The 14,321-nt window shown below is 34.9% G+C and overlaps 1 protein-coding gene across 16 annotated transcripts in view; it reads right to left on the bottom strand.

Annotated features, from left to right (window-relative positions):
• glsb (glutaminase b) overlaps positions 1–14,321 on the bottom strand; it is an 85,455-nt gene that overhangs the window by 42,061 nt on the left and 29,073 nt on the right. For 9 of the 16 annotated variants that reach the window (XR_015499787.1, XR_015499790.1, XM_087268263.1 and 6 more), the window contains 2 exons: positions 9,603–9,699; positions 6,251–6,372 (listed from right to left, as the gene is read on the bottom strand). Coding sequence is in view for 9 of the 16 variants with exons in the window: in XM_087268257.1 (XP_087124383.1) it covers positions 6,251–6,372; positions 9,603–9,699 (219 nt within the window). In the remaining 7 variants the exon portion in view is untranslated. The remainder of the gene's footprint in view (positions 1–6,250; positions 6,373–9,602; positions 9,700–14,321) is intronic. The other 7 variants (XR_015499788.1, XR_015499789.1, XR_015499791.1 and 4 more) reach the window with 1 other exon arrangement.

Raw genomic sequence — 14,321 nt, forward strand, 5'->3', positions numbered from 1 at the left:
TGAAGGCAAGTAAATTAAAAGCAAATTGTAATTTTTGGGTGAACTATCCCGTTATATTCCCTTATAGCAATCATTCACACTTCTTTCCAAATAAGCTTTTTTTTTTTTTTGATCAAAAGTTAGAAAAGCAAAATATGTCCTAATACACTTCCTAAAGAAAAACAAAAAAAAGTATTGTAAAATATTAAAACATCTATGGCTTGAGAGAGGAAGCCATAGTTTAGCAAAGCTGAGAGGGAAATACAGCATCCACAGGCATCATAAACTCAAAGCTTATCTTAGAATGTGTCTGAATTATTGATCCAGTTGCTTCTACAAGGTCCCTAAACGGACAGGCACTTAAAATAGCTGTGCACGGTGATGTTGTTCAGATTTACAGTATGTGAATCTTCAAAAAGTAATCTATTATTTGCTGTCTGTAGGGCAGGAGAAGCTGGAGAGGCCATTTTCACACTGTTTACTCCAATGGTTCAGTCTTTCTGAAATGCCTGAGATAATGTCTGTCATCAAAAATTATTTAGTTAAAGGAACCACATCCACCTTTTTTGAAAGTAGGTTTATTTACTAGTTCTTTGAAGTTAACAGTTGAGTTTTAGCATTTTGAATCCATTAGCATAGCTTAGCATAAAGCATTGATTCAGATTAGACCATTAGCATCTAACTCAAAAACAACCAAAGAGTTTTAAATATTTTCCTGTTTAAAGCTTGACTTCTCTGTGGTAACACTGTGTTCTAACACCAAAGCAAAATAAAAAGTTGCTATTTTTTTTAGGCTAGAAACTACACTCTCGTAATCAAGGAATTTTGCTGTTGTATCCTGACTGCAGCAGGTGCAATGATATTAAGCAGTAGGACTGTAAGATATTGGAAAAATGTTTTATTTTTCTGCAATTAAATATTTCTAATCCAAATATGTAAAAATTCCAACATCAAGTCAAAATATTGTTTTGTTTTCTTCAGAAGAAATAAGGCAAAATCAAGAGTTTTTCCTTAAATCAAGCTAAATTATCTGCCTGGGGTTAAGTATAATATTCTTATTTTTGCTTTAAAAATGTAGATATTTAGACTAGAAATAGGACAATTTTTTTTTAAAAATACAGTTGAAGTCAGAATTATTAGCCCCCTGAATTATTAGCCCCCCTGTTTATTTTTTCCCCAATTTTTGTTTACCTGAGAGCAGATTTTTTCAACACATTTCTAAACATAATAGTTTAGATAACTCATTTCTAATAACTCATTTATTTTATCTGTACCATGATGACAGTAAATGATATTTGACTACATATCTTTCAAGACACTTCTATACAGCTTAAAGTGACATTTAAAGGCTTAACTAGGTTAACTAGGCTAATTAAGCGGGTTAGGGTAATTAGGCAAGTTATTGTATAATTATGGTTTGTTCTTTAGACTATCAGAAATAAAATTAGCTTAAAGGGGCTAATCATTTTGTCCTTAAATTGTTTTTAAAAAAATGCTTTTATTCTAGCCGAAATAAAACAAATAAGCCTTTCTTCAGAAGAAAAAAATATTATCAGACATATTGTGAAAATTTCCTTGCTCTTGTAAACATAATTTGGGAAATATTTAAAATAGAAGAAAAAAAATCAAAAGGGGGCTAATAATTCTGACTTCAACTGTATATATTTTTTTGGCATAAATCGTAAAGATTCCATACAAATACAATAATTAAATACAACTCTGTGGCTCCTGGTCAAAGATAATCCAGACTCAGCATTGCATATATTGAGATGTGACTGTTTCGCATTGTGATATCGATGCTGAAGTGCATCCTTAAAATAAGCTCCCAGAACTGTCTGGATGTATTGCAAAACGTCAGGTATCCACCACTGAATGTGAAATATTATAAAAGTAATTGTTTATGTTTGTTTTCTGAACTCTCAGAAGTCATTTATAGTGTAGGAAAAAAAGACAATTTACACCAGTTTCCCTAAAGTGGAAAGAAGCTGAAATACTCTGTGACAGCAATCAGGTAAGGTTTTTCATTCCACATATTAATATGACCTATTAAATTTGATTATTTTATTAATACATTTTAATATATTTCAATATATAAAGGAGTAGTATACTATTGTTACTATATTTTTGTTAAGCCATGTAAAATTGTGGATTAGTTTGTACTAATTGTTTTGAGGTTATTGTTAATCTAGGCTATTTTTTACTATGGTACTGAGGTTTCAACACTCTCAGAAATAAAGGTATGCGAGCTGTCACTGGGGTGGTACCTTTTCAAAAAGTACAAATAATACTTACTTTATATATACTTTTGAGGTACCAATATGGACCTTTTAAGTACAAATGTGTACCTTTTGAAAAGGTATACCATCCCAGTGACAGCTCGCGTACTTTTTATTTCTGTGCGTGTATGGAGTAACTGTGGTTATCATGATCTACAAATATATAAGATGAGGCTATAATAATTTTAATGGATGGTATTTTTTTGATGATTAAAAAAATCTGGATCCCAACTAATGCTCACTCTCAACTCAAGCTGCTGTCAACTATACAATATCAACAGACTAAAAACTACAATATGATTATTGCTGAATATTCAGTGTTATCAAATAAGGTGTTGCATCTGCAAAACATAATGGCTATGCTCTCAAATGTCAGTCTGAAGCTCTGCTCTTAAACACATGAGGTGAAAATGATACATTATGTATGCAATATTACAACTTTTATACCAATTAAATCTGCAATTTTTGGAAAGAAACCAATCTACTGCAATAAATACATGACTAAACAGTGGATAATTCACACAATCTCAATTGCAACCATTCCTTTCATCATCACCAAAAGCTCTGCAAAATTCGCTGTATGAAATGGTTAAATGAGGAAATAACGCAACTGTAAGTGTACTAGTTTTAAGTTCCAAGCCTGGTCTCTCTCTCTGTCTCTTTATGGCCCTGTCTATCCTGCAAGGTCACACTGCCATAATCTATCAAGCCTCTACAAGCTGACAGACAGCACTGCATCCATCTCTTCAGTCTGTAATGAAGCTGTCAGTGTCAGCCAGAGAGAACAGCAGCATCATCACAGATGAGCTGTAAAACAGACATCTCTCTCTCTCTCTGACTGGGTAAAAGAGGCAGCTGATATAGATCACATCTAAAACCTCATTCACACACTACTGTAGCAGCAACTCTAACTCTGGGTGGAGATTGAAGTCGCTAGTGGGCGTTCTCACCAAGAGGTTGCTCAGATAACATTTATGATGATATTTACAAACAGAAAAAACTGTACAAAAGCACGCACATCTCTCCTAATTGGGTGCTCAGCCGAAACCGCAAAAAGTGCAAATTAAATGTAAATCAAAGGCGGCAACACCAAGGCTCCAAAAATACAAATTTATTAAATTAAAAAGGCTGACACAGAGCGTGTAACATTTCGAGCCGCCGGCTCTTCATCAGACAATGTTTATCACAATCAGGTGCTTCTTTTTATACACTTCCGGATCACATGATCTCCTCTCGCATATATGCCAACATATACACACATGCATATGTATACATACACAATCGTTCATATATACATATACATACACATGAATACGTAAACACATTCACATATAGTATATAGCTTTGATATTATTATTGATAAATACCATACCACAGGGTAATTTTAAATGTGGCAATTGTTTACAGTGTAACTTCACGTATAAAACATCTACTTTCACACATCCTCATACAGCGAAAATATTTAATATTCGAGGCACTATTTCGTGTAAGACAGCGAACGTAATCTATATGCTGCGGTGCCTGTGTGGTTTATGTTATGTAGGTAAGACGAGTAGACCTTTATAAATTCGTATTTCTGAACATCGATGCGCTATTCGACACCATGATCCCAGAAGTCCGGTTGCGCAACACTTTTCAGTTATGAGACATTCCGTCTCTACTCTACAATATATAGGGATGGAAGTTGTGAAGTGTCCACGTCGGGGCGGTGATCTTAATAAATTGCTGTTGCAACGCGAAGCTTTCTGGATTTTCACTTTAGACACATTGTCTCCAAAAGGTTTAAATGAGGAGTTTGACATTCGTCCTTTTCTGTAATAATTTTTTAATAAGTCTTTATTATGTAATAGTGTCCCAGAGATGGGTTGCGGCTGGAGGGGCGTCCGCTGCAGGGAAGTGTGTGGGATGAGTTGGCGGTTTATTCCGCTGTGATAGCCCCGACTAATTTATAGGGTTTGGTTTATAGGTTTTTTTGGCTATATTTTGTTGTATAGTCTTTTGTATCATGATATATATATATATATATATATATATATATATATATATATATATATATATATATATATATATATATATATATATATATATTTATATATATATATATATTTTTTTTTTTTTCTTATTTATTTATCTTTCTTGTATTTATTTATTTTTCTTTATTGTAATTTGTGATGTAATATTATAGTTTATTTATGTATTTATATATATTTTTTGTAATTTGATTTATAATATCAAAGCTATATACTATATGTGAATGTGTATACGTATTCATGTGTATGTATATGTATATATGAACGATTGTGTATGTATACATATGCATGTGTGTATATGTTGGCATATATGCGAGAGGAGATCATGTGATCCGGAAGTGTATAAAAAGAAGCACCTGATTGTGATAAACATTGTCTGATGAAGAGCCGGCGGCTCGAAACGTTACACGCTCTGTGTCAGCCTTTTTAATTTAATAAATTTGTATTTTTGGAGCCTTGGTGTTGCCGCCTTTGATTTACATGATATTTACAAACAGCAAATGAATTTTCATGAAAATAAACCTGGAGATAAAACACTAAATATTATATTAAGATAAAATAAGCATTTAGGAGCAACACATTAATCAGCTGGAACTATTTCAGAAGAAATATGAAACACTAAAGGCGTCATAGGAATAAATTTGATTTTAGAATATATCTACACTATCTGACAAAAGTCTTGTCCCCTATTCAATTTATAGGAACAACAAATAATAACTTGACTTCTACTTGAACATTTGGTATCAGAAGTGGCTTATACGAAAGGCAAAAGTCTTGTCACTTAACAGAAATAATGTGCAGTATAGAATATAAAGTCATGGTGCAATGGAAAAAGAATGAATATTGTGTAGACTCCCATGAGCTTGGACGACATCTGAGCTTGCTTCCATACATCTCTGTAATGACTCAAATAACTTATTAATGAAGTCATCTGGAATAGCAAAGAAAACATTTTTGCAGCACTCCCAGAGTTCATCAAAATTCTTTGGATACATCTTTAATGCCTCCTTCATCTGACCCCCAGACAACTGGGGTCGACGACAAGACTTTTGTCAGGTAGTGTATATATATCTTAAAAACTGTTCTTTTAAAATTTGTTTTAAAAGAACTTTTTTTGCAATATTAAAAATTACTATTTTTAAAATGTAAAAAAATAACTCCACTAACTTCTAGGGTTATCCCACAACCAGGCAAATACCCTCAATATGCTTTAGTGCAGTGTTTCTCAAGCATGTTCCTGGAGGACCAGCAACTTTGCTCATTTTCTATAGCTGCATCCCAAATCGCATACTTATGCACTATTCTACGCCATTTTGTAGTATAAATAGTGTAAGTAGTGTGTTCACACTGAAAACTCTAAAAATAATAAGTGCACTTTAATTACCCGGATGATGCACTCATTCAGCCGCTAAAATGAAGTGTGGAATGATGGACTCAACGACCGCAGGTTTGCTTATGTAGCGGAAGGGGAGGAGCTATCGGGTGCACATGTTGGATAATGTTATTTATTTTGGATTGTGAAAGCAAATTCTCCTACGAGAGTGATTATAGCGCCTCCTGATGGTGAATGCAGTTATTCTCATGGCAGGTATTATTTGATAATTCGGTCGTTAATTTCACTTATTTGGCAACCGTCAAACGTCATTAGAAAACGGTTTGAATTTTCGCCTAGTAAAAAACATTAGTGTGCCATTTGGGACGACACTACATACATATACTATCCTGTTGAGTGTGTTAGTGCATAAGTACATAGTGCATGAGTGAATAATGTGCCATTTGGGACACAGCTTATGTCTCCTTTACCAAACACCTGATTCAGATCATCAGCTCATTAGCAGAGACTGAAAAACCTGTAATGGATATGACATACAAAGAAGACCTCTAAAACATGCAATGTCGGTGAACGTGGAACGTGGTTGAGAAACACTGCTTTAGCACATTAAAAATAGTGAAAAATCATCTTACTTTTTGAACAGGTGTCTGTCCAGCATTACTCCATCTGATGTAGATTTCAGGGTGACTTTTAACATGTCCATACATTCTTTAAGCCGTGGATCTCCAGTGCGAAGTCCAGTGGCCTTCAGTGCCTTAATGCAAACACACACAAACAACAAAAACTTCCATTAGCACAAATAAGTGTCAACAGTTCAATTTGCGACAACAGTGCTCATTACCATCATCAATCACAACACTCTTATCAAGGGGTTTTCACTTATTTGTCGGTCAGGTTTGATAAGATAGCCTTGGTGTGACATAACGTGGCTGTGCCCCATTTACGAACGCTGATAACAGTGAAAACACAGCAGCAATTGTACACACTGTCCCTCAACACTGTCCTTCCTTTCGTCACACTATCACCACGAACAGATCACCTACTAAAAGAGGATGTAAACAAAACATATTACAGCATATCCACCTATTCACTGGCCCTATGATTCTCTGCGTTAATTATGAGATAATTCTCTGTTGAAGTGTAAACACTCAGTGAAGTGTTTTAAAAATGGTACACAATCAGGTGACATTATTCGCTTCGTGGTTCATCTGTTGATAATTTTTACTTTCATCAGACCATAAATAACACAAAAAAAAACGTCTTTCTGACGAAACAAAGACAAAATAATCTGGAGGAACAAAACACAGTGAACCCGCGAGAGCTTTAGGGTGCTTTCACACCAAGACAGTTGCTTCGAAACCTGTCTCGTTTTCCCAGTTAGCGCAGTTCATTTGGCATATGTGAAACCAGCAATCATGCTTCATGGTCTCGGCTTGGTTGAAATGAACTCTGGAGTGGATCGACTGTAGTGAGAAAGCAATACGATCCAACAAACTAACGAACCAGGCTATATCACAGTGTATTATGGTTGTGTAATAGCCATATATACGGCTGTATGAAGAGAGAAATATGAGTAAGGCGGGGTTTCATTTGTACCCGTAAATGTTTCATGTCGAATACAAAAGTGAAAGCATGCAAAGATATTATTATTAGAGATATTTATCCGTTATGAGAATTGACTGAAGTTACGATCTGATACTTTTTTCCATATTATTTCTGCACCGACACCTCAACAGCAAGATCAACATTAATCTGCTTCATGATCTGACTGCGGTCTTGCTTCATCTGTTATTTCTTTCTATAATGTAAGCCTATAATTCTAGCCAACTGTTTTTTAAAAAGACTGATTAATTCAACAGATAAATATTTACAACCCTTGACAACTGAAAAAAGGCTACGAATGACAAAGTCCTGTCTTTTAATGATTTATATTTGGTGACGATATCTATGGGTGTCCAAAAGTGCACCTTTTTGCTTATAATGTCTCATCGCGTATTGTCATAAATTAAAATAAAGACACATGACAGCTGAGTAGAATTTATGGGACGCTGAAAACTAAAACCCTAAAACTCTGAACAATGTGAGGATGAGTTTACTCGCACGTGACTTGTTTTAACTACTTTGATTTGTTTAGAAATTTGTTGTGTGAAAGCGAATCACACCAGAACAAAAATAAACATTGTAACAATTTGAAGCTCTTTTTTGGAACAAAACAATCAATCTACAGGTGTAAAAGTGGTGCTTGGTGCGTTCTTTCACACCTGTAGTACATTTCCTTGGGTCTAGACCAAGGTTAAAATGTATAATATATAATAATAAATAATAAAGTGAAAACATCCACATCAGTCGTTGGATAGAAAAGTTGTGCATTTTGATTGGTCAAATTCATTGTGTGGGAAACTCGTGCGCAAAACAAGGAAGTAAACAAAGAGGGGAGGAAAATTCAGCAGGTAGTATGGAGCATTTGAACATACAGTTTATCTATGAGGCTCCAGACCTCCTCACAACTCCATGTTTTGGCTCGGTTTCACTGAGTGGTACAGTATGGTACAGTTCGGGTCAGTATGGGTCACTCTTACCAGGCTTGTGTTTCCACTACCAAGCCTACCCTTTTGGTGGGCGTGGTGTATGACAGAAAGTTTCAGTCGACGTAATTTTCGCTCGAGAAAATGTCTACAGTAAAGCTGTACGGGTCGTTTACATATCCTATGAGAAGCACTTCTCACAAAACAGAAGCTTTATGCACATAAATACTTCAGTATGAATGTTTATTACTAACTTTTCTATGAACATTAGTTGATTATAACGGCAGATCAATGACAGTGCGAAATAGCCTACTGTAACGTCTGTAATTATATTAAATAAATAAATGCAACATATATGGACACATACAGCCCCTTACAGTCTCCAATATGTTACCAACTACATAAGAACTACACACAGCATACATCTGACTGGATCGGGTTTCAAAAGCACGCCAATAATCAAGTGCACGTTATTATCATCAGCTCATGAAGTTTGTTATTTCAGAAATAGATGCGCGGCGAGCGCAAGCAAGAAAGCGAAACTGCTCGCACTTCAGACTTCATCAAGATGATCACAAGGTTTGTTTGAGCCCGGGTTAACCATGGGTCGGTATAATATGTAAATATAATTCCACTGTAATCTCTCTGCTGTGTATTTTAAACATGGTAGGTTTTTTGTTTTCATTCCGGCTTGTTGCGCAAACAAATGACGTATCTCTGTAAACCAATAGCGTTCAGCAGCACGTCTAGCTCCGCCTTTTGGTACCTTTTCTCGTGTTTGGTACCCATTCGAAATTGTGCCGAAAAAGTGGTATGGTACGGTTCAGTTCGGTACGCCTTTTGACAGTGGAAAAGGCCATAAAAGCGTACCAAACCAAACTTTACCACTCAGTGGAAACGGGATATTTGTCTGTGACCTGCAAAGTACCTTTTGCCTTTGGGTCGGTTTAAGGTCGGTTCACGTTCTCACCACAAACTAATCGCTTTAGGGTTTGTTTGAAAGTGTACCACCTTTTCCAGCCGTTCAAAGATACACTTGTTTGGTCCAATTTTAGTGTGCACCAGAGTACGATTGCCGCTTTCACACCTGCCCAAATGAACCAAAAAAAAAGGCAACCGAACTCTAGAATGACTTAATTCAACTGAATGAGGCATCCATATTAATCTCACAATAAAACACCAAGTGTGAAATTATTTTCATGATGGTTAAAGACAAAGTACAGCTTCCAACATATACCTCTCACACAATTTTCACTGCATTTATTGATTATGTGTAGCACAATATAACATACTGTAACATAAAACATAAAATAATAATAAAATCGTATTTCTATATGTTATTACAATTCATTTGAATGTAAGTGTCCCAAGCTGGAAGTTAAAGCCATACTTTTAAACAGTAGTCGTGTGTGGGGGAAAAGCGATAATATTTGTAAATATAATATAATATCTCACTCACTGTAATGAATTTGTGAGCTGGGATCCTCTCCTGGCCTTCAGCAATACTGTAAAACAGCAGGTCCTCCAAGCTGGGCAAAATGCCAGCCTTCCTTCTCCTAAAACCAGAGAGAAAAGTGCAATGATATTGAGAGATCTGACCTAAATCAATGACATCTACTGTGATTGTGGACTATGTCACAATCTATATTCATGAGTTATAATATATTAAGCCTGAGGTGTATTTCAACAGTAGGTGCTCAAATACACTCTCAACAGCTTGAGGAGTTTGGTTAGTTGGCGTAAATTCAGAGAAATTGTCTAATAAATTTTAACAGAGCCATGCAAGAAAGATTGGCATAACAAGGAATCAAGTCAGTAATGATTTAAAGACACATGAATTAAACAGTCGATTTAAAACAAAGAAAAAGATAAATTAGAATGAAGAAAATACCATTTAAAGGTTAAAATAGAGATTTAGTCTCTGCTTTTTATTTCCTACTTTGCTTCTATTACTATTTAATCAATTTATTAAAAAACTATACAGGAAATATGACATTTAATAGCTTCCTGAGAGCTTTTGCTCTGATTAGATAAGAATATTATTTTTAAAATATACAAATAATTGTATTTATTATATACTCATGTTTTTAAATACATTACTTGTATAATATTTAAATGTATACATTATTAAAAAGCATATAATTTAATTATCATATTAATAGTCAATTATTATTATTATTACTGTTATTATACTCGATGCGACTCCTGATAAAGTAAGGAATAAGCTGAAGAAAAGTGAGTGGTTGTTATCTCTTACTCTTATTATTAATGCTGTTGTTATGATTATCAATGATCCAACGACTGTGGATTGCTAATAAACAACAAATCTGCTGTCACACGGACAACATATACTGCCATGCACCACACACACACACCGGTTCCTGTTAGTCTGTGATCAAACAGACACAGCTGCGGCTTATCCCCATTGATGACTAGGACTATATATATCTCAATTCGTTTCCCCTCTCGTTCCCCTGTTAGTTGTATTTTCGTTACTCTCATAATGGCTGTGTGTTCCCTAGTTTGTTCTAGTTTTGTTTTTGTTATTGTTTGTCTAATAAATATATGTTAAATGCTCATCTTGTCTTCCTCCTTCACACTACACTTCAGCTGGTAAAAATAATAATAATAATAATTATTATTATTATTAAAAGCTTACAACACTACTACTACTACTACTACTAATAAACTAATAATAATAATAATAATAATAATAAAGATTACTTTAATTAATACGGTCAAATTATTATATTGTGAATTATTACTTTTAAACATTTTTATATTTTTTTTTATAATTTATGCAAAAAAAATACATGGTGTGTTTATTGCTTTTTTAAAACATGATGTCATCATACAGTATGTTAACCATCTACAAAAGGTCATGTTACAGTCTTCTGCAATGCAAACACGCATAACGATTGCGCAATACTAAAGTCAAGATTCACTCTTGCCAAGGTCTATTAAGAGCCGACCAGAGTTAGCCGTTGCATTATCACATTTAGATGGCTTTGAGTCTAATGGAGCTCTCCGTAAGCGGCTGTGGCACTGAGCCAAAAACACCCTTTACAACAGAGCCTGAGCAACAACACTGTATTTCCTGACATCCTATCAAACCATCACTACTCACAACCATTACCAGATATACAACTTTTTACAGCGCCCCATTGACTTTCATACAGGTTATGTGATTTGATTACATCTAATTTAAATACCGTTCATTTGAGTGCACTTCTAAAGATGCCGTGGGAATGATATATGTATAAAAAAGATGATTATTCGATCATTTGGGATCATCGTTTCAGTCAGTTGGGTTCATTTTTGAGGGTTGTGAAACAGAGAAAGGGAAGTTGTTGAGAAAGGAGTGATAATGTGAAAGTGACAATTGAAAACTTATATACTTACAGACAAAAAAACAGCAGGCAGTGCAATGAGGGAGAGAAAAACATGCAGAATGAATGAAAAACATATAACAAACACATCAAACAAACTGTTCATAAAAAAAAAACTGATGAAGTACGAATCAAACATTATTCATGATGTAATATGTATTAGATTCAACTCATGCTTGCGTACATCATTTTTAAAAAGAGAAGTTGATATTTTATTCATCATTAAATGTGACTTCCCAATGTTTATTTTTATATATTGTAGAAACTACATTTGGATGTATTTTGACCAACTTTAAAACAATTATATTAAATACAACATTACAGTATTGCTTTGAGCACTAACTTTTGAACAATGCAATTCTGTTTTTGGAATGTTAACAGGTAAAAAAAAGAAAAGAAAAGAAAAAAATAATTATTATTATTGTAAATCTTCCTTTCTGATGTTGCACTTCATTTTTAAATGTTTGAATTTATGCATTGATGACCTGTTGACAGTGCTTTACAGCTCCAAATATTTTTGTACACATTTTTTCCATGTCAAAACAGAGGGTTTAGCAGCTTTACATGACAATGAAATTCAGTTGCACAGGCATTATCAAACCAGTCCTGATGAAAGCTATTTGGTTTTAATAAGCTGACACCATTTTCAGTGATAATAAACGTTTTAAAATATTCCTGTAAGAGAACCATAAGTGCATTAAATTAAAATGTACAAGAAAACGCAGGGGGAAAAAAGTTAAGACAAGACAAACAGCTCAATAGATCATTAGTTTTTTTTTTTTATTGTTTAAATAAATCCTTGATGCATCGCAATTCTTTGTCTATTATTTAAAAGAATCAATAATCAATTCTGCATTTAAATGAACTAGGAGGTGAAGAATTGTTTTGGAATTAATTTGTTACTAGTTACTAGAAGCAGGAAATCAGAGCACATCACACCTGTCCTCAGGTCTCTACACTGGCTCCCAGTTACATTCAGAATAGATTTTAAAGTATTATTACTGGTCTATAAATCACTAAATGGCCTAGGACCTCACTACATTACAGATATGCTCACTGAATACAAACCTAACAAATCACTCAGATCTTTAGGATCATATAAACTAGAAATTCCAAGAGTTCAGTCAAAGCAGGGTGAATCTGCCTTCAGCCACTATGCCACTCGCTGCTGGAATCAGCTTCCAGAAATGATCAGATGTGCTCCAACATTAGGCATGTTCAAATCAAGACTGAAAACACATCTGTTTAGCTGTGCCTTTACTGTATGAGCACTGTGCTACGTCCGACAGATTGCACTATTATGTTTTTTCTTTTTCTTTTTCTTTCTTTTATAACCTATTTTAACACATTTTAAATAGTTTTTATCTGTTTTTAATCATTTTATTGTCTGCATTTTATGTCCTAAACTTGTCTTTTTTATTCCTGTTTATGTAAAGCACTTTGAATTGCCACTGTGTATGAAATGTGCTATATAAATAAACTTGCCTTGCCTTACTACCAGAATCACAATCAGATTGTGAAGTCCCTAAAGATTCCCACCTCTAGTCATCAAGCTGAAAAAAAAATGTTTTTTTTCCAATTACATTGATTCAGCAGCTAAGCTAAGGACACAGAAATGCTATTTGAAATGAGGTCATTTGAAGCAGTCAACAACCTGTGATATGATTTCAAATCAATTGTAGGCTTCTCACAATTGCTTATCAGCATGTGCTAGAAAGAGCAAGCCTAACAAAAGCAAAAGACCTGAAAAAAGAAATGAGTGTTTCTCATCTGCACTGGACCTTTGGGATCCAATTAACACTAGAGGTCTTCAGCATTATAAATCCACACATCTCATTGCCACCAGCCCGTTTTCCTCTTCATCTCTGTAATATTTCTGTGACCATACACAGATTCCAGGGATTCTCAGAGAGCCTGATAGCTCATCGCCCTCCTGCAGACTTAATAAAACAAACATTACGCGCTTATTCACACAGCACTGGCTGCTCACAGAAGAGAAGCCCAGCAGGAATCCAAAAACCACAGGCTGTGCAGACCGTGACCTCACAGCAGAGATTGTGGGTTTATTCTGAAGCAGCACAAATATAAAAAAAATGCTTTACAGTTATGGCTGGAACTGGTGTGAAAATGACACCTCACTGTATATAAAATATATTTTTAAGGGATAGTTCACCTAAACATTTTAATTCTCTCATTATTTACTCACCCTTCACTTTTTCCGAAAATATATGAGTTTCTTTATTATGTTAAACACAAAAGAAGATATTTTGAAAAATGTTGAAAAGCGATAGACATTATACTTCCATTATTTTTCTTTCCAACTATACAGTAGACATCAAACTAGCGGGTCTGGCTAGCATTTGTGCCTCACTTCAACACTAAACACTGCTGGATAAATAATTCCTGATTTAATTTTTTGAGCCAGTGTTAGTGTGTGTTTATTTGTGTTTTATTTGTAATGTCTTTCAATTCGGTCACATCCAGCAGCCGTCATCCTTGATCCAATCTCCATCATTGTGATCTGCTTGCTTTTCTGTCAGTTCCATTGCTCAGTTTGCTCACACTTTTTTTGCAGCACGTCAAACGCACAAAACGGCCAATTTGCGCCACAGGATGTCTAATCGCATCTTTGCATTGCAGGCAGCTAGCTCTCTGCAACTCTCACATGGTCGCCCACTGAAGCTAAGCAGGGCTGCGCCCGGTCAGTACCTGGATGGGAGACCACATGGGACAGCTAGGCTGCTGCCGGAAGTGGTGTTAGTGAGGCCAGCAGGGGGCGCCAAGCCTGC

The sequence above is a fragment of the Danio rerio genome, chromosome 9 (genome assembly GCF_052040795.2).
Source record: "Danio rerio strain M-AB ecotype USA chromosome 9, GRCz13ab, whole genome shotgun sequence".
Classification (NCBI taxonomy): Eukaryota; Metazoa; Chordata; class Actinopteri; order Cypriniformes; family Danionidae; genus Danio; species Danio rerio.